Source organism: Neolamprologus multifasciatus, chromosome 12, assembly GCF_963576455.1.
Source record: "Neolamprologus multifasciatus chromosome 12, fNeoMul1.2, whole genome shotgun sequence".
NCBI classification, from domain to species: Eukaryota; Metazoa; Chordata; class Actinopteri; order Cichliformes; family Cichlidae; genus Neolamprologus; species Neolamprologus multifasciatus.
The window spans coordinates 12,747,719-12,771,611 of record NC_140450.1 but is presented as its reverse complement, the minus strand read 5'-3'; the positions used below and the strand labels follow the sequence as shown (position 1 = coordinate 12,771,611).

General features: G+C 40.1%; 1 protein-coding gene across 2 annotated transcripts; it reads right to left on the bottom strand.

The window, feature by feature from the left end:
- Positions 1-11,842: 11,842 nt before the first annotated feature.
- On the bottom strand, positions 11,843-23,878 carry prr16 (proline rich 16). 2 transcript variants are annotated; one of them, XR_014877338.1, is made up of 3 exons: positions 23,039-23,878; positions 15,392-16,472; positions 11,843-15,291 (listed from the first exon to the last, which is right to left on the bottom strand). XR_014877338.1 is itself a non-coding variant. In XM_085181149.1 (2 exons), the coding sequence occupies exons 1-2, from the start codon at positions 23,171-23,173 to the stop codon at positions 15,606-15,608; spliced, it is 1,002 nt and encodes a 333-aa protein (XP_085037275.1). In that variant the 5' UTR covers positions 23,174-23,878; the 3' UTR covers positions 11,843-15,605. The 2 variants fall into 2 exon arrangements, 1 of the variants encoding a protein (XP_085037275.1); XM_085181149.1 differs by having other exon boundaries at positions 11,843-16,472.
- Between the last annotated feature and the right edge of the window lie 15 nt (positions 23,879-23,893).

Here is a 23,893-nt window from a genome sequence, read left to right as displayed (position 1 = left end):
AACTTGTGCTTATCTATGTTTGCTGAAAGAAAAAAAAACTTTATCACAGTACCATACTAAATTGTGGTTCACTGACACTGTAAAGTAGTTATAATAAGTTATTCAATAACAGTCTATTTGCATTTCTCCTTTCAGAAAAGGTCAGAGCCGTGGGGCAGGAGTTAAAAACGAGTGACTGAATTTTGCACTCTTGGGAACTTTAGAAAGGGCACATGCTTGCAAAGTGGACTTCAACCTATTCCTGTTCTTCTTCTCCCTGCTGAGACATCCTGCCAATGTAAACACTGTCTATTTACTTTGTTTTGCCTGTCATAACACCAACAGAGCGCTGTAGCATGCATAAATACTGCAACCCCCTGCAAGTGCAAGACAAATTGAAAGTCTAACTTGCACAGCATGGACAGATTAGTGCGTTACATGCTGTTTAATCACATGTTCAACTGTAAACTGGGGCTCAGATTACCTCCTGCTAATCCAATTTTACTCTTGTTAGGAAACAGAAGTAAGGCACTTTATTATCTTGATGGTAGTTAATAGCTTGTTTGTATTATAGCTTTCGCTTTTTGGTAATGAAGCTATTATCTGAGGACCATGAGAGTAAGCTGGAAGGGAAACTTGTCTGGGAGGCAGTGGAAGTCATTGAGGAAGATGTGGTGGAAGATCGGGCTGGAAAAAGGAAGACAGTGGAGCGTAGGAAGGTGGTGGAGCAGGAAGTCCACCTTGGTGTATTCTCTGTAGCTCCTTGATGGTCAAGCAAGGCTCCTCCGAGTGCTCGAGATTCCTTAATTTTCTAGTCCTTGAAATTCTACAAATGTTTTTTCTTTTCTTTTTCCTTTTTAAAATTTAAACTAGATGCGTACTGCCTTAGGATACTGGGGAAACCCCACGTCGATAGTTTTCCCAAAATGGGCATCAATACCCCATCAGACAAATTCACCTTCGCACATGCTATAACTCATGGTTTTTATTTTCCTCCAAGATCAGAATAAAAACAGGAGATACCACTTAAAAAGCTCATTAGCTCATTAGTTCATTAAAACTATAATAACTTAGATATGAAACAGTATTTTAGTTAACTGAGATAAGTACTTTCCAAAGGTCTATATATATTTTGCAAGGACAATGGTAAACAGTTGCAGTGATTTATTGAAACATGCAAACGTGACAGGAAATACAGCTTATACAGTGTTGAAGACATTCAGAGCTCTTCTCTGGATGTTGGCTGCCTTTTGTTGTGTTCTTTGTTAAGATCATTGTTTCAGTAATCACTAAAAATTGCTTCCATCAGACCCGTGTCCACTGATTTTCAGTTCTTCTGTAATTTGGCATTCCTTTGGCTTTTGTGTTTCCCTTCCTTAAAAAATGGCTTATTGACAGCCATTCTTCCACTGAGGCCATTGCTGATAAGGCTTCATGGAACAATAGATGGATCAACTAAAGAGCCAGATGCATCCCTCAGATCTTGTGTCAGATTTCTTTTCTGTTTCTTTGGAGCACTGTTCATCATTTTTAGATACTGTTCATCTGCCGTAGTTTTTTTTTTTTAAACCTGCCTCTTCTTCTTTTTTCCTCCTCTTGTCCAGTTTCCTCATGTCATTTAAGGACACACTGTATACCATTCCAAGATATGCCAGGTTTTCAGCTAATAGCTCTTTTGGAATCAACCTTTGGTGCAAGAATGTCATTTGTGTGCCTTTCAGACTGTTATCTTTGGCATTTTTCACAGATTCATCTGAGGAAATGGGAGCAAATTATGTGGCTTCGCAACAGCCTGCTAGTAACAAATTTCCTGATGACACAATTTAAAATTGGTTCTTTGCCAAGTTGTCAGACAAGTTGTAGACAGAAAACTGGTTCATCCTTTGAGTCAGGTGCCTTTTTATGCTTTAATAACTCATAGGTTAGTGTTAAGTGACCTAACAAACAAGTAAAAGACTGCCCTGAAAATGAGTGAAAAAGAGCCAAAGAAAAACTTTGAGAGACATTCAGAAAGCCTCGACAGCCAATGCTCCAGACCATTTAAAAATAGAAAGGAATAACAGAGGTAGTAATAACAGAAGTGTTTGTAACACAGATTCTTAACTTCTTAAATCTACTCCTGACAAATAAATATGCAAGTAAGGAAAAAGTATAACTAACTAAAGTATAACTCTTGCTTACTGACCGTCCAAACAAAACCCATCCCTCACTTACGTGCTTGTCTCATATCCAGCCGACATCCACCTCCGTCCTCCCATCACATCTGGAGCTCTTAACTGAACAGTCTCCCACTTCTTCTGACTTCTTCGCCCTTCTCGAGTAAATACTAAAAAAAGACCAAAGTAACGAGTTTTATTTGACGTTTATTTTACACTCGGGAAGCCGCATAAACGACAGAATCCAAGAGGAAGCGGCCAGTTCAGCGTCCTCGCTCGTTTTAGACGTTAAGAGGATTATTAGCCACAAGTTTTTTCCACCGCTTCGTGTTTTTTTGGAGCGAGTGATTCAGCAAGGAGGGCTGACTGGTCACAAGCATTTGACACATCAGCACTTTACAGGAATTCGTGCTGGCCTTCAGTAACACAGCGAGAGCAACACGAACGAGCGTGCTTGAAGGCACATCTCTCAGTGCCAACTAGCTTCACGCCTTTAGCCTCTTTCGTGGAAACAAACATGCATCCAACGTCTGTCCAGCCGGCAGACTGCAGACGAGCTGTTAGAGGTGGACTCTCACAAGTTAGGACAATATTATAATAACCAGCTAAGTGTTAGTATTCATTACCTGCGCGTAAACAGAAAACCTCCCTCTTCTTCCAAGTCCCACAGTCTTTTTTTTTTTTTGTTGCTTTTCCCTTTCTCTCTTCCTCGCCTCTTTCTTTTTTCTTCTTTCCCCCGGTCACGTGACACACTAACAGAGCGCGCGTTGTGTCTAACCCTGCCAGCTTAACAGGGCGGGGTGATCACTTTAGCTCTCGTGCCGTCCTGGTGAAACAGCCGTCATCCGGATAAGCAGTAATATAAAACAGGCGCGCCTGTCTGTGCCCTTGGAAAGGTGGCTGCTGTCTGCTCCACCTGCACGGATGGAGCATTGCTGGATATACAGGTCTGTGCAAAAGTCTCGAGTCACCTGTCATTACTTTATATTTAGGGTTTAAATAGAGTTTGTATTTAAAAAGAAAATGTATTGAACAATAATTCCCCTGGATTTCCTAAGGTCTTTCAAAGTTCCTCTTTATGTCTTTATGCCTGACCATTTTCATAGACATTGTTTTTGTTTATTGGGCAACTTAACACTGAGCTATGAATCATTCAAGCATGAAAAAGGCACCTAACTCAAGGAATTAACCAGTGTTGTGTCTACATCACAAACAACTTGGCAAAGAACCGGTTTTAAAATGTATCTCTTTAGGCACTTTGTTACCAGCAGCCTATTGTAAAAAGATCTCTGTTCCTATTTCATTAATTATATCTACCTGAAATACCAACAATAACACAGTTTGAAAGGCTTCAAATAGTATTTGGTACTAACAAGGTGATTCCCAAAAAACTATTAGCCCGAAACTTGGAATACCTCAGCACTTTGTGCAGTGTTGCCTTAACAAATTGAGGAAATTGGACAAACGGAGAACAAAAGATGATCTGACAGGCCTAAAAAAACTCTCTATAAGTGATATCCTTAAGAAACGGGGGGAAAAAATCTAGCAACAGGATCCTGAGAGATCCCTTCAGATGATCCAACTAATGTTTGGAAATGGTCTCAGTGGAAGGATGGCTGACATGAACCCTTTCTTAAGCAGGGAGTTCAGGCTGAGGTATGCCACATTTCACAAGAACTGGACTGAAAATCAATGGCAACAGGACTTGTGGAGCGATGAATCCAAATTTGCTTCAGTAATATTGATGCATTGATCTTGACAGACAAAAGACACCCAACATCCAAAAGACTCCTTTAAGAAACCTGGTTAACTATTCCTGAAGAAATAACAAGAAAGCCTTTCTAACCGAGTTTAGGCTATGATGCTCAGCAAAATTGATCATATTAGACGTCAATTTTCAAGCTTGTTGAAATTTGTAGGGTTTTTTTTCTCCCTTATTTACTGGATTTTCATGTATGCTTGCACATATTTTAATTAATCACTGCAAGCGTTTCCCATTTTCACTGTAAAACATAAAGAAATTGGTGACTTAAGACGTTTGCATGGTATTGCATTAATCGGAAACATTGTTTTAAACAGTCAGTAGCTTCTCGGGATTCATGTGGTCCTAAGAGTAGCTGTTTTTATTTTAGACATTATCTGGTCTCTTGATGTGGTCTGATGTGGACTAAATGGAAAATACAAACACCAGCCTCCCTTCTTGTGTTTTCACTCTTTCTCTGTAAATCTAATCGACTTTAACAAGTGCCTGAATAACATATTTTGTTAATCATATTTCAAGTAAAATAATCACATATAATGGTAATTACTGCCTCAGGATTCAAAATATATTTAACATTCTCCAATCAGTAGGGCTATTGGTTCCTAAATTTTTAATATTGTAACTAAATAATCATAGCTTTGTTATATATCAGTAACACATTCATTATAGTATCATAGCACCACGAGCATCTTTAGTTTGTTCTGCTTTGTGAAAATTTGCACATTTACTATAATTACAACATAAGGCACCCCGGGATTAAATGCAAGTAGTTTTTTTATTGTCATGGCCTGATTCCCATTCACTTCGGCTGCAAACAGCTGCCCAGCTCTGTTGCAGTCCTTTCATGGAGAGCCCTGCTTGAGGGCACTCCAAAAGGCAGAGTTAAAGATATCTTTTTCTCATGCACATTCTTAGCAGAGCTTTCCAGTTCATGCATTTGAACTTATGATGTTCCCCTCTGTCCTCTAGGCCACCGCTGCCCCGTTCCTGCAACCCTGTCACTTTTATGGCACTGAGCTGCTGGCTGCGGTCTGTTTTTGTATGACCATGACAAGCCACCATGAATTCATCTGAATTATTCTAATGAATACGGTATTCTGAATATCTTCGGGAGACAGCTGATGGCCTTTAGCACTGCCAGCTTGCTATCTCATCACACTAATCTTCAATTAACTGATGCAGCTGCTGATGCCATTTTCTGTCATTCTCTTTTTGAAACGTTTGCTCTCACTGCTTTTTGGTAACTTTGATGAAGTGTGACGCTCTCGGAGGCAGTTTAATTTCCTCCGTTGGGCTCCCGGTTCACAGAGGCTCAACATATCCGTGAGATAAACGCACAAGAGGACAGCTTTTAATAGAGAATACAGACATAAAATCAGCACTAAAAGTATTGTTAGGCTTAAAGTACACACACACACGCACACTGACCAAGTGCAAAGTGTTTACTTCTCACAGGTTATTTCCCAACAGTTTGTGGACACACAATAAAATATCACAAACAACTTTTTGAGACATTCCAATCAGCTTTAAAAGCGATTCATTGCTGAGTCAGTTTAGTCCTTAATTCAGTATCTGAACAAAGAGGTGAGGTTTACAAGTGTGTGTGATGCCTCTAATCTAAATGTATCAAGGGGGTGTGCTAATAAAAAAAAAGTTGCTCACCAGCAATCATGTTTGCATGAAATACCTGTGAATGCCTCTCATCTAACCCCCCAGAAAAGCTATTTTTGTGTGCAATATCTTCAGCATACTAAACGAAGTTGTGCAACATTTTCTGTTCATACTGTGGATATTTTCTGACTTACAGACCTGAAATGAGCACATGGAGCGGGTGGAAATTTAGTCACCTTTTAAGTCGCCTTATTTTTTTACAGCATTTTTTTTAGACCTCAATGTACTTCTTAAGTACATGAAGTACATGAAATTATCAGAGTGGAAAAACACATTTAACCTTAACCAAATGAATTTTACATCCACCCACCTAGAAGAAGTCACAGATGAGCCTGGTACCAAACTGGTACAAAGCAGACCTTTCATGCTGTTGGTTTTTACCAGTTACACACATGGTGATATCATTAAACTAGAGCCTGACTGATGTAGGACTTTTAAGATACCCGTATTTTGTGATTTAAAAAGTCGGCCAATATTTTTTTTCTTTCAGACACACCTATTTGTTTGTAGTTATTTATTTACTCCTTTATGCCGACTCTGTTCAGAAAGGCTGGTTGTGTTTCTGGCATTCTATATAAGTTGCAAAATGCCCTCTGCAGCTTCTCTACGCAATATCAACACTCATACCATATTTGATGGGTGTTTCTGTTACTCTACTTCACAGATGTTATATTAGTACAATTTTGCTGCTGAAACGGTGATTATATTCCATAATATTGATGCTTACAGTTGGTTTTAGAAAAAAATATGCTGAATTGGCTGTAGATGGGGACAGTTACAGTGGGTATAGAATTGATTTAATTTCAGCTTTTAACTGAGTTTAGTGCCTTCTCGGTGCTGAAAAGGTCATTTGGTGAAATTGCAAGGAATGAAAAGTGAAGGGAAAAAAAGTTTTAACCCTTCTCTACTCTGATGGCCATTAACTAATTTTCATTGTACTAAACCTTTCATTTAATATGTAAGTTATTGCATTTTTTGTTTAGCTGATTTTTTCGGATGTCAAGTGGGAACTTTGATGAGTTTTGACTGATTTTCTATGTATATCCTGTATATATTTGATCTATTTGGAGTAATATTCATCTTGTTACTCTGTTTCTTTATAACTCATTTGGTTTTTATAAGTGCTATATATATATATAAAAGTACTTCATCATTTTTTAATTACCTATGACTTACCCAGAGCAACATGGAAATTTGTCAGGTTTATAATGACGTCAGGATTGACCCGATGGATGAGGGAATGAGAGGGAATACTTCTTAACTCTGTTCTGGAGGCCAGAAAATCCAGCATTTCAGGCCCACTACCAGACAGCCTCTCCACAGAAATGCATAGAAAAACACAGTGATGGCAGGACAAAGTGAAGAGTCAGTCATGCGTTCATTCAGTCCCATGCCTCTCTTCTGATAAAGCACAACTAGGTATTTGGTTTTCGTCACGTTTCATCTCTGCATTATATTTTCCTCCTCCCGCTGCAGCCGACATTGTAAAGTTTCTCTAAGTTATAATAGTTAAGTTTTTCATTCATGTAAACACGATTCGGTATGTATAAATAACTCATCTTGCTCTGCCCTGAAAAACATATACCTCGAGGGAATGTCAGCTTTCATCAAAATACCTCTCAGTCATCCAACACAATATCAAAAATATCATCTCTTTAAATGTTAAAGTCTCTGTAGAAAAAATGCCTGAAATATACATGTACATTTGTATACAAAAAAAATTTGATGCAAATTATTACTTCTTCAATAACCCTTTAAAGCTGTAACTATGCCACACTGTACTGAATCTCTGCATGTCATTGTGAAATAAACACAGCTTGCATGGCACCAGATGAGCGGATAGATTTTGATGTACAATGAACATAATGTCTGGACAAGGACCAGTGACCGCATCATCAACCATTTCAAAACATGAGTCTTTCCAAAAACATGCTGTGGTTGTGCATATGGCACGTACTGACATAGCTATTATTTTCTCCTTATCTGCAGTCCAGCAGAGAGCGTTTCGCTCCCAGGCCGAACCGTTGGGCTTTCCAGACACAAACAATTACAATTCTTAAAAGGCAAATTCCATCGGTTGAGTGGAGCTATTGATTTCCATCTGAGTACGCACAAAGCAAAAACAAGTATAGACATCAATCAAATACTGGCTGACATTATTTCACCCCATCTTGTACTGGTTCATCTTTACTTTTGATGATAAGGTTTCATAGGTGTTCGAATCTTTAAATCAACCATTTATATGAATGAAAATATCACCTCCACATCAATAGATTCATCTTTTTGCACACACACAGTGACTACCCTTCCTTTGCCAGTTAGACAGTAACACTGCTCCAGCACAGCTGCTTCCCAGAGGTTGCTTAGTGCACAAACAGCACAAGCACTATGCAAGGGCTATGCAAATGGTGGTGGATGCTTGGCATCAGCTCTGGCTCTTCCCTGCCTGATCAACCGGGGTCGATCGGTGTATGAAGCAAGCATCCCTTTGTCTCGTATCTCAAGTGTGTCAATGGGCCCTGCAGAGAGAGAGAGAGAAAAAAGAGGAAACATATTAGTGTGAATATCTGGCTGCACAGTGGAGAGCCACTTGACAGAGCAGTCACAGCACTAACAATCACTTTTCATTGACCAAAATGAAAATATGCCAAAGCACAAACGCCCAGTAACACATATACGAGCCATCAAAGTTATTAAGACTGAACAGTCTTGCATTTTTCTTCGTGGATTAAAAAGCCTTCCCTTTTGTGACAGACAATTTGCCCAGATTGTGGGACTCCTTAAATAGCATTTTTTTTCTGTGTTTCTCACTCAAGTCTGAAGTGGTTCAATGAGCAGAGGACCCCATCTGGGCCACTGTGGCTCTTACAGATCTGATCCTGTTGTTGAAATATTGTTTACCTTCCCCGAGTAAGGTGCAGCTGATGCCTCTAACTTTTAACAATCTCCAAAGGAGCGTGAAAGCCTCAGATTAAGTTTGCTTCACCACCAAAGCTTTCTAAGTTGCACCGAGCCATCTCACGGCCTTTGACTCCATCTTACACACATGGCTGCATACACCCATGAGTCTTTTTGCACTCTTTTTCACCTTTTAAAACTCCTGCACACGTATCCCCTTTAAAATGAAAATAAATGCATATGAGCACGCACATGCATTTTAATAACACACATGCCCACTCACGTTCCCAAATCATCACTTTGCCTGAGTCACTGACAGAGAAGCACCAAGACGAGCCAGTATTCAGGCCTAATGTGCACCAGATTTACTTCTGAATGCTCTGGCGTTTGGCAATGTAGGTCATGTCTATTTGTATTCTAATGAACCCTGCACACAGCATCTCCATTACAGGTGTAATGCCTCTGGCACAAAACACCAAAATGATTTGGTTTTCATTTTGTTTAATGCTTCCCCATACCAATTTAATTTTTCAATGATTGCTATGAAATATAGTTGATTGAGGGAAACAAAAATCAAAGTAAATGATGCATGCAGAATGGGATGAGCAAACAGACAACTGTGTCTCTTGGCAGACTATCACCACAAACAATCAGACCGAGACACAACAGCTAATTAATATTCACTGGCAAAATGTGTCTCACTCTGACACATCTTTTGGGTTTTATTGCACATTGTGCACATGCCAGGTTGGAAAATGGAACGAAGACAATACAGTCAGTGGGAGCACTATAAGCACATGCATTGACTATTATAGCAAGAAACAAATCATAGTAACAGAGCAGAGGGGTGTACTACAAAGCATGATTAATGGGGTAGCAAGCTATGTTAAGCTTAAAGTCAGAGTTTTATGTGTTATAGAGGTGGTTATCACCTGATTAGATCACCATGGCAACTTTTCCTGAACATATAACCTGGTCTGGAGCAGGTTATGTTCTTTAATGTATTTATAATCAGCTGGGATCACCACAATTATGTTGATTTATTTACAGTGTGCTTTAAGTGCCATTCAGCTTCTCTGCTGAAGGAATGCAACCTGTTAACACTACCAATTGAAGCCCAGCTATAAAGTTACACCAGCACAAACTGTGCTTTGTATTGTCTGTGGTTTTACATTCATTCAATTGGTGATGCAGAAAATGTTTAACTCTGCTTGAATTGCAGCTTCTGGAACACAGAAAATCAATCAGGTGCATTTGTAGGCTATGTATCACCAAGAATACCAAAACAATCAATAAAATGAATTTCACTTTGATCTGGGCACAAAGTAAACTGATTTCCACGTCTCCTTTATTAGGCCGTGGGACATGTTTGGATTTACAGTTTTATTAAGACTCTGTGTGAGTCTTGGATCCAAATCCTGGACAAGCCCCTGTTTAAGTTACAATAATGTGAAATGGAGACCTACACTTGTAATTTGTCATTCTTAAACTTGGATTGTTGGTTAATTTAAATGAACCCCCGTTCATGAGCTCATCCTCTCCTCTGCACTTGTTACTATAACATATCCAAATGTACACACCAAGCCTTTACATGTAAGGATTTTTCAACTCATTATGGAACGCGGCTGTTTACTGATTCACCCGATAAATGGACAATTGACGTCAGCAGGACGTGGGACTGAAATGTAAAAGCTGTACATGGAGGCGGTGCTGGACGCATAACAATAGGGAGTAAAAGCCATCATCTCTAGAAGGTTTTTTGTCATTCAAAGTCAGAAAGTACCTGACCTTTTTTTTATTAAACCTACAAACGGGAGTGTTTGCTGTACAAAGTGTCAGATATGCTTTAATAATAGCTACCTCACCCACATGTATATGGAGCTGCATGTGCACAAAGAGAGTGTTATGCATACAGATGCTGCTGAGTGGGAGTAAAGCATCATCCAAGGGGAAAGGAAGTAAGAAATGAAGAAATAGTGAGAGAGAGCATGAGACGGGGGGGGGGGGGGGGGGGGGGGGGGGGGGGGGGGGGGGGGGGGGGGGGGGGGGGGGGGGGGGGGGGGGGGGGGGGGGGGGGGGGGGGGGGGGGGGGGGGGGTGGGGGGGGGGGGGGGGGGGGGGGGGGGGTGGGGGGGGGGGGGTGGGGGGGGGGGGGGGGGGGGAGATTGGAGAGAGAGAGAGAGCTGGGTTATAAACAAGAGCTGTGAGCTGTAGGGAGTAGGTCAGTGCATTTGAGTCAGTCCTGACTCATGATGGAGGCGGTGAATATCCACCTCCTCCCTGCCCATTACAACTTCATCCTCAAGCCTGGAGCGCTGGAGCTCAGCTAGCCTTTGCAAAAACTGTGAAAAACTCCTACACCCATGGTCAGAGGAGTAGTGATTTTTGTGTTACAAGAACAATCTGATAATAGGTCATGCATGTATTAAAACCAGTGACTGATGAAACACTTTTGCATCGGTCAGCCAGCCCAAATGGCAGAACAGTTTCTCCCACTTCATACTGGCATCCTTCTGTCACACATGTCTGGTAGATTAATACAGAGTAGGTTGAAAGTAATACCAGAAAGGCAGAGCAAATCTCAACACACTGAAACATGTAAACCTACTGAAAGCTAGCTGTAGTCTGTGTGTCCACAAATGATATAATTTAACGTCACTTTTACAAACAAAGTTCATGTGTACCTGCTTCTGTTTTAACTATGTTTAATGGTTGAGAAATTTTATTAAAATGAATAAATTTCCACTAGTGCCCAAACATTTTAAGGTTAAAAACAGGTTGATACAATGATAATCTGTTTTGCAGTGTTGAAATAAGAGGGCAAAACAAACAAATTTTTTAAAAAAAACAGCAACAAAATTTTGGAGTCAGCAGATTTAGTTTAAGAGAGAAATATTTTTTGAATAAACATTTAGAAACACTTCAGAAAAATGGACATGTCAGCCACTGTGATGTCTTGTATTGGTTAGTCCTGATGTGAAACATTAAGCAGAGCAAGTGTTCTAGTCTATCCTTACATGCCACACAAAAGGCAGCATGTAAATGTGCAAACATGCTTTTCAGACCAAGGGAAGAAATACTTTCATTTTACTGAAGCACCTAGTCATCCAAATCTATTCATAAGAATTCAGACTGAATACATTTTACGTAATGTTAACAACACTTAAAGTATTATCCTTCTTATGTTATCCTGAAATACACATTACCATTTTGTTTAAGACAGCTTGTTCCCACAGGGTAAAATGTTTGCAATGTCTAATATAACGTACTTAAGCTAATGTAATGTAATTGTAGTAATATAAGCAAGCTTCCTAATGTTTCAGTCAACAAAATATACTGTTAGCTTTTTAGGTTTTGTACTGTTCTTTGTACTGTGCTTAAATACATAATCATACATTCAAATACATGGGAATATCTTTGTGTTTTCATATCAACATGGGTATTGAGAGAAATGTCATTCTACTGTTTCTGGTATTGACCACCACCTTTCTGGTACCCTGGCAACTTTATGTTGATGTGGCAAAAGCTTATCAATGCCAAAGCAGCCACGCCCTAAAACATACCTGAATTGAGCACTTTTGACTCTAACAAGGCCCATAATTTAAAAAAAGTATATCATGTTGTATTCAGTAAGACATCTGAGTGGAAGATGCAACAGCAAATGGCCACAAATGAGACAGAGTGGGAAAGGAAAAATAAAGCAGATGCCTCCAAAGTTTTCAATGTTTTTCTTTTTGTTTAGTTATTTGATCACGGTTTTTGATCAGAAACGGGTAAATTTGGTATGCATTTTGGGTGGTATGATGTTTAGCGCTGTCGCTTCACCGCAAGAAGGTTTTGGGTTCAACCTCAGTTGGGGCTGGCCCTTTCTATGTGGAGTTTGCATGTTCTCCCACAGGTTAAAGTAAGGGTTAGGTGACTCTTAATTGGTTGGATGTGATGTGAATAGAAGTCTTTCTCTGTTTATCTGTCTATGATGATGTCTGACTCTGTCTAGCCCTGGTGACTTGTCCAAAGTCACCTCTCACTCTGTGACAGCTGGGTTAATTTCCAGCCGTAGATACTGAGATGGATAAGAGATTTAAAAAAAAAATATGGTAAAGGAACCTCTGCGACAGACTGGCAACCTGTCCAGGGTGTACCCCGCCTCTCGCCCTAAGACAGCTGGGACATGCTCCAGCGCCCCCGTGACCCTGAAAAGGACACGCAGAAGCAAATGGATGGATATGGTAAAAGATTTTTACGTTTATTACTAAACTGAGCTAGCCTAAGAGTTTTTAAGCACAGAATTTGCAACAAAACAACTTTAAACATCTTTAATCACATGATGACACTGTGCCAATTTCCTCAGCTACTAAAAAACTACTACAGTGGCAGAAGCCCATATGAGTAGGATCTACTGATGATGTACCTATTTGTATGAGTATTTCGATATGTACGCATGTGTGCATGTTGCTGCCGGACATAAAATCCATGAATACAACATTAATACAGTGGATGTTCTGTGCTGTGAGCACTAATCGAGTGGAAAAACATACATCCACATTTGCTACATAACAGCAGGGCAATGCAGCTAAAAGAGCATCAGCTTTCACTGCATCACCATCTCTCTGTCTGTCTCTCTCTACGCCACACTCACTTTCTCTCTGTCCCACACTTTTACCCTATGTGCCCTCATCCCCACTCGTGCTTACTCTTTCTCATTTTTTACATGGCTAAATATCCACTGATCCCTAATCTAGATGCCGATTTTAGATTGTAAGGCCAGCGAGGTCTTGCATTGGATTTAGTCATCAATGTGCAATTTTCATTCCCCTGGTTTTCTCAGCTTTAGCCTTCAAGATTTCCACCCCCACCACCACAACAGAACATATAAGTGATATACATATTAAATTCACTGTTTATATAACATGCCTCCCGAATATCACAACTGTCCTCCACACATCTTTACCTTGCTTCCTTATTTCTTACTTCTTATCTTCCTTATTTCTTTCCTCAGTTTCTCTGCTTGCCGGCTTGCTCTCTCCTCTCTCACTGTTTGTCATAAAAAAATATGTTTAGCAGCGGTTCAGAGCTTTGTCAAGGCTAATGTTGGTACAAAGGCTTTCTGAGGCAGTGCTGTTATCTCCTCTAGTCTAATCTAGCTAATTAAGGGCATTGCTGGGAGGAAGGTGCTACTATTCTCATCTAACTCCTGGGTGTGCTGTCTCCCCAGTCTGGCAAACTGACTCGTGCTTTTACACACACCTTTGTCAATACAAAGACGTATATGCAGACACACACACACAGATTTGAAAACGATCTCAGATGTACTGAAATATCAGCCATATGCTCACACATTTCTCTCTCACACACACACATGCAAAAATAACAGACTTTCTAAAACATGCTTCTTAATGGAAGCCAATAAAGTGGAGACTACCAACTGTTCATATAGACTGAGATGGTCCGATGTTACTGCTGATTTAAAAGGAAATAGTTCAGCATTGTTTCGCCTGATTCTCTCCACTCAAGAGGAGAACTGATAGGCTTACTGTCCATTTAGCTTCACATCACAGGGGGTGGTGCTGATACCACACCGGGTGGAGGGTAGATGTCAACATAAATGAGACTTGCATTACTAAAGACAGGTTTTTATTAGAAAATAAAGTAAAAGATTTTTCAATTAGTATGCGCTGTGGAGACGTCTGTCGATGCAAATCAAAATGCCAGCTGTGTCAGCTAACACTTCCTTCTCTCTCCCTCCAACCTACCGTGTCACTCTTTTCATTTTCTCTCCCTCCTTTTACTTCTACAGTCTCACACGTCAACAAAATGAATCCTGGAAGGTGATGAAGGAAGAGGTAGTACCAACTCACTTGTCTGTCTCACAACCCTAACTGTGAATATAGGCAGGTATGTGTGAAGATATATTCTGTTTATGTGCCAGCATATTGGAAGATCTTTAAGTCTTTGTGTAAAATCTTGGGGAAGTGGGTGCTATTGTTTCATCTAGAAAGATATTAATTCATTATATTATTGCTAATGGAGAAGATCCCAAGTAATAGACTCAGTACCAACAATCTCCTGGAAGAAACAAAACAAAAAACAGTCTACCAGTATCAGTTGGTAGACTGATACTGGTAGAGGACCAACAAACAGATACAGTGGTGTGTCCAGAGGGGAAACATGGGGTGGCACTCGCCCCATGTTTGAAATATGAAATAGGCACTCCTGGATACAGTGCCCTATATCTTTAGATAATAGCATTAGCAGGAACAGTACTGGGATATAACTTGTTATATTTAACAAGTTACTTTATAGTGTTTTAATGTACTTTATTTAAGTATTTCTTAAATTAAATATACAGACTTGGTATGGCATATGCACATGAAATTTTCTTTTAGTGCTTGCTATTTCTTTTTCACTATATTTTAAATTCAAATATACTATGTGCTCCACAACAACTGTAAATTGTAAGAAAGTGTAATTACCTTTTTTTTGCTTACTTTAAAATATACTGTCGTTTTAATATTTTTAAGCTATAAGTAATGAAATAATTTCCAGCTGCAACATTAAAAAGATCCAAATTTATGAATCAACAGTTATGATCTAATATTATCATGTATATTATACATGATAATATTGTGCCTATTGAGGCTTGGTAAGTTGCAGTGGCAGTTTTCAAGCAATGGCATCTGTATGAGGGCACAGGAGTACCCATGAACATGAAAATTGTAAGTTTTATACACCAATTTTAATTCCCTGTCTTGTTCTTGGTTCTTCCTGTGCTGTGCTCTTTAAAAATATCCTTGGAACACCTCTGTACTGTACATACGAAGATACTCTAAAAAAACACAAAAACACAGACAGACTCATGGGGATGAGCTGGAGCAAACAAACCTTCCTGATGAACAACTCGTATAGGCACACTCAGGAACACTCACCGCTTCTTCCTGAGCTCTCGATGTACATCTCGATGCCCACGGCGATGCCTTTTTCTGTTCCACTCACTATATCCGCTCTTTTGTTTATTATTTCCAATCCTTTCTTCTCTCTGGATAATCCAAAGTTCAACTGGAGTAGAAAGCACTCATAAAGTAGAAAACACTATGAATGATTCAAAAATGTTTAAACTAGACACAACAAGGGGGGTTGGTGTCAAACCGTGGTGGTGGTTGATTTGCGAAGGATTGTTTTCTGGGGCTTGAGAGAAGGTGTGTGGGGAGGCACACAAGGTGGAGCAGTGTTTCCCGTTGGTGGGAAACTGTGGCTGACTGGTAGACCGCCATTTTCCAACATGAATTCATGGGAAAGAGAATGAGGAGGAGGAGGGGAAGAGGAGCAGCAGTGTACTGGGCTGAGCCTCAAGTCATTCAGCTCAGCCTGCAAATGTAGTTCTGTGTCATCTACATCATACTGGAGGTCGCAGTCCGGGCAGTAGCCATGAAACTGAACCTTCTCGCTGAAACGTACACGTTCCCTCTCACGTGGCTCCCTGCCAGGGGCCTTGGGGCATTTGTTCTTTTCATGCCGTAGAAGAGGCATGGGTCTGGGCAATGTAGGAACAAGACCCGACTCAGGGATTCCACTGTCATTAGAAATGAAGCATGGTGTGGAGGAAAATAAATCCCTGTTTGATTTCAATGGGAAAACCCCACCATTCCTTAATAGAGACCCGTTAGCCTTGGATAGATTCCCTGATAACACTAAAGTTGGATGAGGCAGATTTTTAACGTTGTGGTCCTCGGCTCTCAGCGGGGTATGTCTTGGTGGTGGTAGAGGTGGGTGTGGCTTCTTGAGTACAGTCAGGACTCCAGGAGGGTTGATGGGGACTGGCATTAGGGAAGCAGGTGTTTTAAATATGCAGTCTTCAGGAAAGAGCTTCATCTTCTCCAGGCTGGATGCAGTGGTAGTGGTGGTGGTGGAGCTCGAGCTGGAGTTCAGTGTGTCTGTCTTTGAGCTGTCTGTTAGTCCGTCTTCCTCCAACTGCAGGTCACAAGTTAGGGTGTCAATCTCATGAACAACCTGTTGGTGATAATAGGAAGTGTAACTATGACAGCTGAAGGAAAAATGAATAAGTGTGTCACAAGAAGATGAAATTAGGCCACTTAGATTATGGTTTAAACTGTAAAAGCTGCGTCCTTATTCACAAGGGATGTCCACAGCAGATATCTCCACATGTTTCACTTGGCAGAATTTTTATGCTGGATGCCCTTCCTGATGCAAGCCCAGAGGGATTTGTGTCTCCTCCTGAGACTCACCCGAGGAGCTTGTGATTTGTTAGGAGAATGTGTGTAAACCACGTCACCATGGAGCCACTGGTTATGGTATAAGTTGTAATGATGCAATATTTTGGTCAGTGATTATTAATTAGATTGACCTAATTTTGAAACATTGTTTCTAGAACCAAAGTTCCTCCTAACAGCCAAACTCTTGTTAACAAAAGGTTCTCTTTTTGTCATCCTGGTTGAACTGAGATGAACTAAACCAGCCAAAGCATATGGGAGAGTTTGTTTGGATTTTTTAGTAAAGAGCAAAAGTTTAACGCTTTAGCAATTAGCCCACTTTAAAATTATTTGTTTTATATCAATAATCTTATTTCCATAATTGCAGAAGCCATCATAAGTTTATTTAAATGTAAATCAATTGCCCTACAGAAAATATTAACTATTACAGTCTCATCTAAAAAGTTACCAACTTGGAAAATATGCATTAGGATATAGGGCTGGACCAGGTGACCCTGAATCCTCCCTTAGTTATGCTGCAATAGATGTAGGCTGCAGGGGGATTCCCATGATGCATTGAGTTTTTCCTTTCCAGTCACCTTTCTCACTCACTATGTGTTAACAGACCTCTCTGTATTGAATCGTATCTGTTATTAATCTCTGTCTCTCTTCCACAGCATGTCTTTTATCCTGTCTTCCTTCTCTCACCCCAACCGGTCGCAGCAGATGGCCGCCCCTCCCTGAGCCTGGTTCTGCCGGAGGTTTCTTCCTGTTAAAAGGGAGTTTTTCCTTCCCACTGTCGCCAAAGTGCTTGCTCATAGGGGGTCATATGATTGTTGGGCTTTTCTCTGTATCTATGAAGCGCCTTGAGGCGACATTTGTTGTGATTTGGCGCTATATAAATAAAATTGAATTGAATTGAATTGAATTGAATATAGGGTAAGAAGATGAAGTAGAGGAAAAGACAAATTAATATCTTTGTAAGTTCTTAATTACATTTTAAAGAGGAAACACTTCCAAATTTATAAGACTGAAGATTGCTTAATACATCCCAATGACAACCACAGTGAGAGAAAATAACTATCAATAGGATTTATGAGAGAAGCCATGAGCCTGCCAGATTCTGACCTAAGTGATAGATTACATCAATCTCATGCACCAGCAGAATTCAAGAGAAGGAGCAGCACCAAACATATCCTTTGATGCAAGACGGAAGAACCATCATTTGTAATATGCAACAAATTTTGAGAAAGAAGAAAAGAGAAAAGATGACAAAGACAAAGGAATGTAAAAAAAAGGAACAGTGCAGAGGAGTGAAAAGATCACTAAACTGTTTGTCTCTTATTAATCAAAATACCATGAAAAAGACATAACCGAAGGCTTTGTTTCCTTGAAATGTAACATGTGACAGCAGACCATTAGGAGACATTTAACAAATCTGTAATGAAAAAGAAATTATGTAAAATGCCCTACTAACTTTAGCAGAAAGGATATGAATACAGTAGATACAGTAGATATGAAACAGCTGATAGAAAAATACATCTATGTCTTCCCATCGGAAGTTTGCATCCACATCCTACATAATGAAAGTACTTAAGAACTGTTTGGGAAGATAACCAGCAATATGTACTGATAAAAATAAATAAAAACAATAAATAGAGGAAAACTTTAATCAGAGTATAGAATTAAGCCAGTTAAACTTTTCATCATTTAAGTTGGAGGGAGGGTTAACAGATGCACTAACGGTGCTACAGTGAGACCCAATACAAGAATGGTTTTATAGATGAAGGCTACTGACCCCTTTTTTCCTCCTCATCTTTTCTGGTTGTTTTTTCACTAGTTTTGCGTTTGGTTATGGTCAGTGTCACTACTGGTAGTGTGAGATACCTGGACCCTAGAAAGGCTGCACAGTCCAACACCTCCGAGCACAGTCTCCAGAGCATGGAGGAGAATTCAGAAGACAGGTAGTTACTCTAGGAGCGCTGGACAGTGTTGTAGAAGATCCTTACCCATCAGCAGGGCATTCCTTTGTGTAAAGAGGAACAGGATGAACATTGCCAGAGGCCTATAAAATGAGCTCCAGCAGACTACCGATGGGAATGTCTCTGACCAAACAATCAGAAATAGACTTAACGAGAGTGGCCGGAGAGCCGAACATCCTCTAGTGGGTCCTGTGCTCACTGCCTGGCACTGTGGAACCTGATATGGCATTTGCCATAGAACCACAGAATTGGAACGTACACCACTGGCACCCTGTGCTGTTTACAGATGAGACCAGGTTCACCCTGAACACATGTGACACGTGATTTTGGAGACACATGTGATTGTCTGCATGACCAGTTTGATGATGGGTCAATGATGGTCTAGGGAAGCATATCCATGGAGGGATGCACAGACCTCTACAAGGTGAGCAACAGCACCCTGACTGCCATTAAGAAATGGAATGAAATCCTTGGACCCATTGCTTTAAACTGGCAGACATGCTCACTTGACCTAAATCCAATACAGCCAAATTGAACCCCAGACTGTCCAGGAGCTCAGATCTCCTCACAGATCTGGAAGAGGATGGAAAACCATTACTCATCTCATTAGGAGCAGGTCCTGATGTTGTCGGGCATGCATACAAGCACGCGGGGCCCATACACCAATGAGTACCATTTTGAGTTGCTGCATTTTGGCAAAATGGACTAGTCAGCCGCATAATTTTTTCACTTTGATTTTATGGATTGTCTTTGAATTCAGCCCTCTGTAGGTTGATAATCTTAATTTTCATCAAACAATGTGATATCCTTTCATTCCCAATAAATCCAAAACCCAGTCCATATCAGCAGAGATATCCAGCATGAATTTTTCCCCATTAAGATCTTATGTGTTTTTAAAATGTTCGTTTAATTTTTTTAAAAATTAGACCTGCATATATTCAAGTGCACATGCAAAATGCTATAGCTGAATTTCCTCTAACACTGTCTTATTAGATTGTCACATCATGATTATTGTTGTTATAAAAATGTATCAAATGTTGATAACAATATTAACTAGATATCTATTAAAAACAGAGATGAATACTTCATCAGTATTCACTTGGAAGTGTTTGACCATTCTTGGAAGATTGCACCATACACCACGTCGTACTGCTCTCAGCTGCTCTCATATAGCTAACAAATGATGGAAGTAGCCAGCTTAGTGAAGTCCCTTGCTATGTGTTTTCACTTTTGCCATCTTGGTGCTTTGATACTGGATGCGATGAACAAATGGTGGATCTGAAGGTTGGATGGACTACACATCTAAGAATGATTAATCTACATATATATGCATGTTTTTTCTTCTTTTGTTTGTTTCTGAAATTGATAAATAGAATTTAGTTTTAACCAGATTATTTAAAAATACTTATGAAACAGAGGCTAAAGGTGTTTTGCTTTGTAAATACTCACTTTGGTAGTGATTTTTCTTTAGCAAATATTTATTAATCAGTAGAACAATATATGTTATATTATTGTATATTCCTTATTGACACAATATTAATATTTCAATTTTAAATATCAATGTTATTCTCAGTATGTGATTATATTTATCAGTGGTTCAGGTGGTAGAGCGGGTCGTCTACCAATTGGAGGTCAATGGACCCATCCCAGATACTCCTGTCCATGTGTCAAACCCCCAAGTTACTCCAGATGCATCTTTCAGAGTTTGAGTTTAAGTGAATATTAGATAAGTGCTTACATATAGATAAAAGCACTGCCTGAATACGTGTGTTGTGTAATTGGATGAATTAAACTTGTTGTAGAAAGTGCTTTCAGTGCTCAAATTAAGTAGAAAGGCACTATGTAAGTACCAGCCCATTAACCATTTACCATCAAAAACCCAGGCTATTATAGTTAACTAGAGCTTACTATGAAAAAAGTCCAGCTAACTGAACCGAACTAATGAAAAAAGAACAAAGATGTAGACTGTAGAGGAAACTTCCTTCTGTTCTGAACTTCTACTTTGCCCCTGACAAATTTTAACTACAAGGAAAATAAAATTAACCTTTTAGTTATTCAAAATTAAACTGAACATTTTTAAATAACTGGCAATAAATTGAATAAGTAAACTCACTAAAGAAAAACATTAAAAAGTTGAAATAAAAAAATAAAATAAAAGCTATATTAACCCTAATTGTGACACCTCTAAATTCTAGCTGTCGACAAAACAAGATGCACCCACCTAAAACCAACCAAGGGCTGACTAGACAACTAAAATATGATAGACCATGCACACTTTATCTTTAGAAATGTAAGTACTTGCACTTTCAGCACTTCCATGGACACAGATACTCTACTATTCATTTACACCTACAGTGCTCAGGCAATATCTCGATGCTGGAAAGGTTTATAATACATCATAAACATTGCCCAAGAAATCTTTAACACAGCAGATAAAATTTAATAATCATAGAAAACTCTACTGGGAACTAATAACTGGTACTTAGTAATATAATGGCCACGTTATTGAGGCATTTTCAGAAGTCTTTCCAAAAACCTTCCCTTTAGAGTACATTTCCTTCCTGCTTCTCTTCCCTTGTTGGAGAGTGGTGCTTCCTTTGAAGCCCAGAACTGAAGTGGTGTTGGACATTTTGCTAATGTTTAACTCAGCAGCTCTCATAGGGTCTAAAAAAGTCTAACATAAGTTGAGCTGAGCATGCATAGGTTCACAGTATCCTAGCCGTTAAAGCAACCAAGGAGAAAATTTCTCTAGAAAGTAAAATTACAACTTTTGAGACAAAGATGTTGTTTATCTTTTGGATTAGGGGTTCTCATCTTAGAGTACCCAGTATGTTAGCCTGCTCTCAAGCACATTTGCTATCATGTGGTTTTAAATGCATGTGCAAACAGCAACTAAGGAGAGAGCAAGTGACTGAGAGGGAGCGATAAAAATAAAGATGAGAAGGCTAGGGCAGAGTGCTAAACTCTCCATGCAGTCTTTAAATGGATAATTTGTTGGGACACACACAAGAGGTAATACTAGTATCCCAGTGTGCAGCCCCTGTTGTAGGCCAAGCAGCTTCGTCGGCAGTGCCAAGCATCTGGGCAGGGTCCCTCCTTGGAGCCAGGCTCGGCTCCAGCCCCGTCTGTGAGTTATAACAGATAACTGCATTTCAAATGGATTACACCCCAAACACTGGCTTTGATAGTAACACCCCCTGGAGGTATGTGTTTAGTGTGTGCGGTGTCAGAATAACTGATCCTCTACACAATCTCCCAGAAGCAAAAGAAAAAAAAGCAAGAAGGGAAGAAAAAGGAAGGGCACATCACATAAAAAGATCACAATAGACAGATTACAATGGCTTCTTCTTCTCATTTATCTCTGGTGCCTGCTGTGACATATTGTAAACTGCTGAAAAACACAAAAGGAGCGTAATTTAGTCAAAGTTGCAGGAAAAAATGAGAGTGAGGGGAACAGAGCGGCAGAAGGAGACAGATGCTGTGTCGGCTACCCATCCATAATGTACCACAGGCTGTACGCAATAGAGTTGTATTAGAATGACAGCTTGTCATGTTAAGGTTAGAGGTTTGGCAGAGCGGACTGGATGCCTGGTGTGCGGTCGGCAGAGGAATGCAAGCATAAACGCAGGTAAGACTGCAGGTTATTTCAAGTGAGGGGGTGAGACTGATTCAGAGAAACCACTCTAATGTGAATGAAGGGAAAATATGTCACAGAGGCAGCTATATATTACTGGTTCTGTGACTGTGAATATAAACCTGAAATATCATCCTGATTTCTACAGAAACATCTGTAGTCTCTCCATCACTGAGATTTGAGACCTCAGTCAGACAGCTCTAAGAGTTTTGATCTTTTAGGACTAGAAAGGAGGAGGACAGCCACAAATACACATGCCAAGAGACAAAGAAAGATGAAGATAAGCAAGACACCACAAGGAGTCCAGGGAGGTGACAGGTGAAAAGAAGAAGACCACTTTCTCTCTATTATTTGGCAGGAAATCATTTGGACCAACAAAACAGTCAGCATTAAGATGATGAAATTCAATGCAAAATCACCTTCCTGCTTGCACCAACTTGTCCATTAAATATTAATTGTGATCACATTTTTTCACACTTTCATCAAAGCTTATGAGTCAGGGTGAAGAAGCTGTCCTGCCATTTCACACCCTATGTCCTCCCAGTGCCAAATGTCTCTCATGTTGGTGATAATGATCACACACATTAATGGGAAAGGCAGGAGCACGGTGTGTAGTCTTTTCCAGGCCCCACTGGTGAGGTCGATGTCAGCCCTCCATCTCCTCTCAGTCAAGGATGCTCAGAAAAAGCACCCTCACAGCAAGCCTGTGGAAATAACACGACACATGGCAGAACACTTCTTCTAATTTACCTCTTTGAGCTCTTTAGCTACATCCTTAAGATCTCCCAGGATGGTTTCCAAATTCTCCACGATTGTCTTGATCTCCTTTTTCACTTTTACTTTGGAGACTACTCCTTCACTTCTGCATTTGGTGTCCCCTGACATTCTTCAGTTTATGGCACAATCTATTTCATGAAGGATCTCAAGTCAAATCCTTTGCTCGCCATGCTGCCACTTTGCCAACGCATTTTCTCTCTCTTTTTTGCTATGTAGTCCCCCAGCTGCCGTCACCTTTTTCTCTCCTAAATCACGGCCAGGACGGAGAGAAGTGGCGTCGGGCAGCATTCTATAGCTAACACTAGGCATGCGCAATAGAGCGTAACACACAAAAATAACGGTTATGTCAAAATATTGTATCATACTGCCTGGGAAACGGCGCCCGTCCACAGGTTTATGTCCAACGGCAACAAAAAATGACGTGCCACGGGCATCCTTCACGTCGGACAGAGCGCTAAATTCAACATTTTGTTAGAAAATCACCGACGCCAGCGCTTTAAAAAATGGTTTAAGCAAAGAAGGGAAAGAAGAAGAAAAAGAAAAAGAAAGAGGGCAGCTGTCCGAAGGCGTTACACAGTTGTTCGTTATTGTAACGGTCCATAATCCTCAGGCATCGACAAAATGATAATAAGCTCCTCCTGTTCTCCACATAATTAATAGATGGTAATGATATACCATGATAGGTAACGACAACCGAGAGGCACGGTCCTCGGAAAAACACCCCGTCAGTTTCATCCTGTCTACATCGCAGCCTCCTTGGAGAGTCTGAGCACAGTGATGCTCGTGCGCGGTCTCATCTCGCTGTCCTTACGCGCTCTCTCTCTCTCC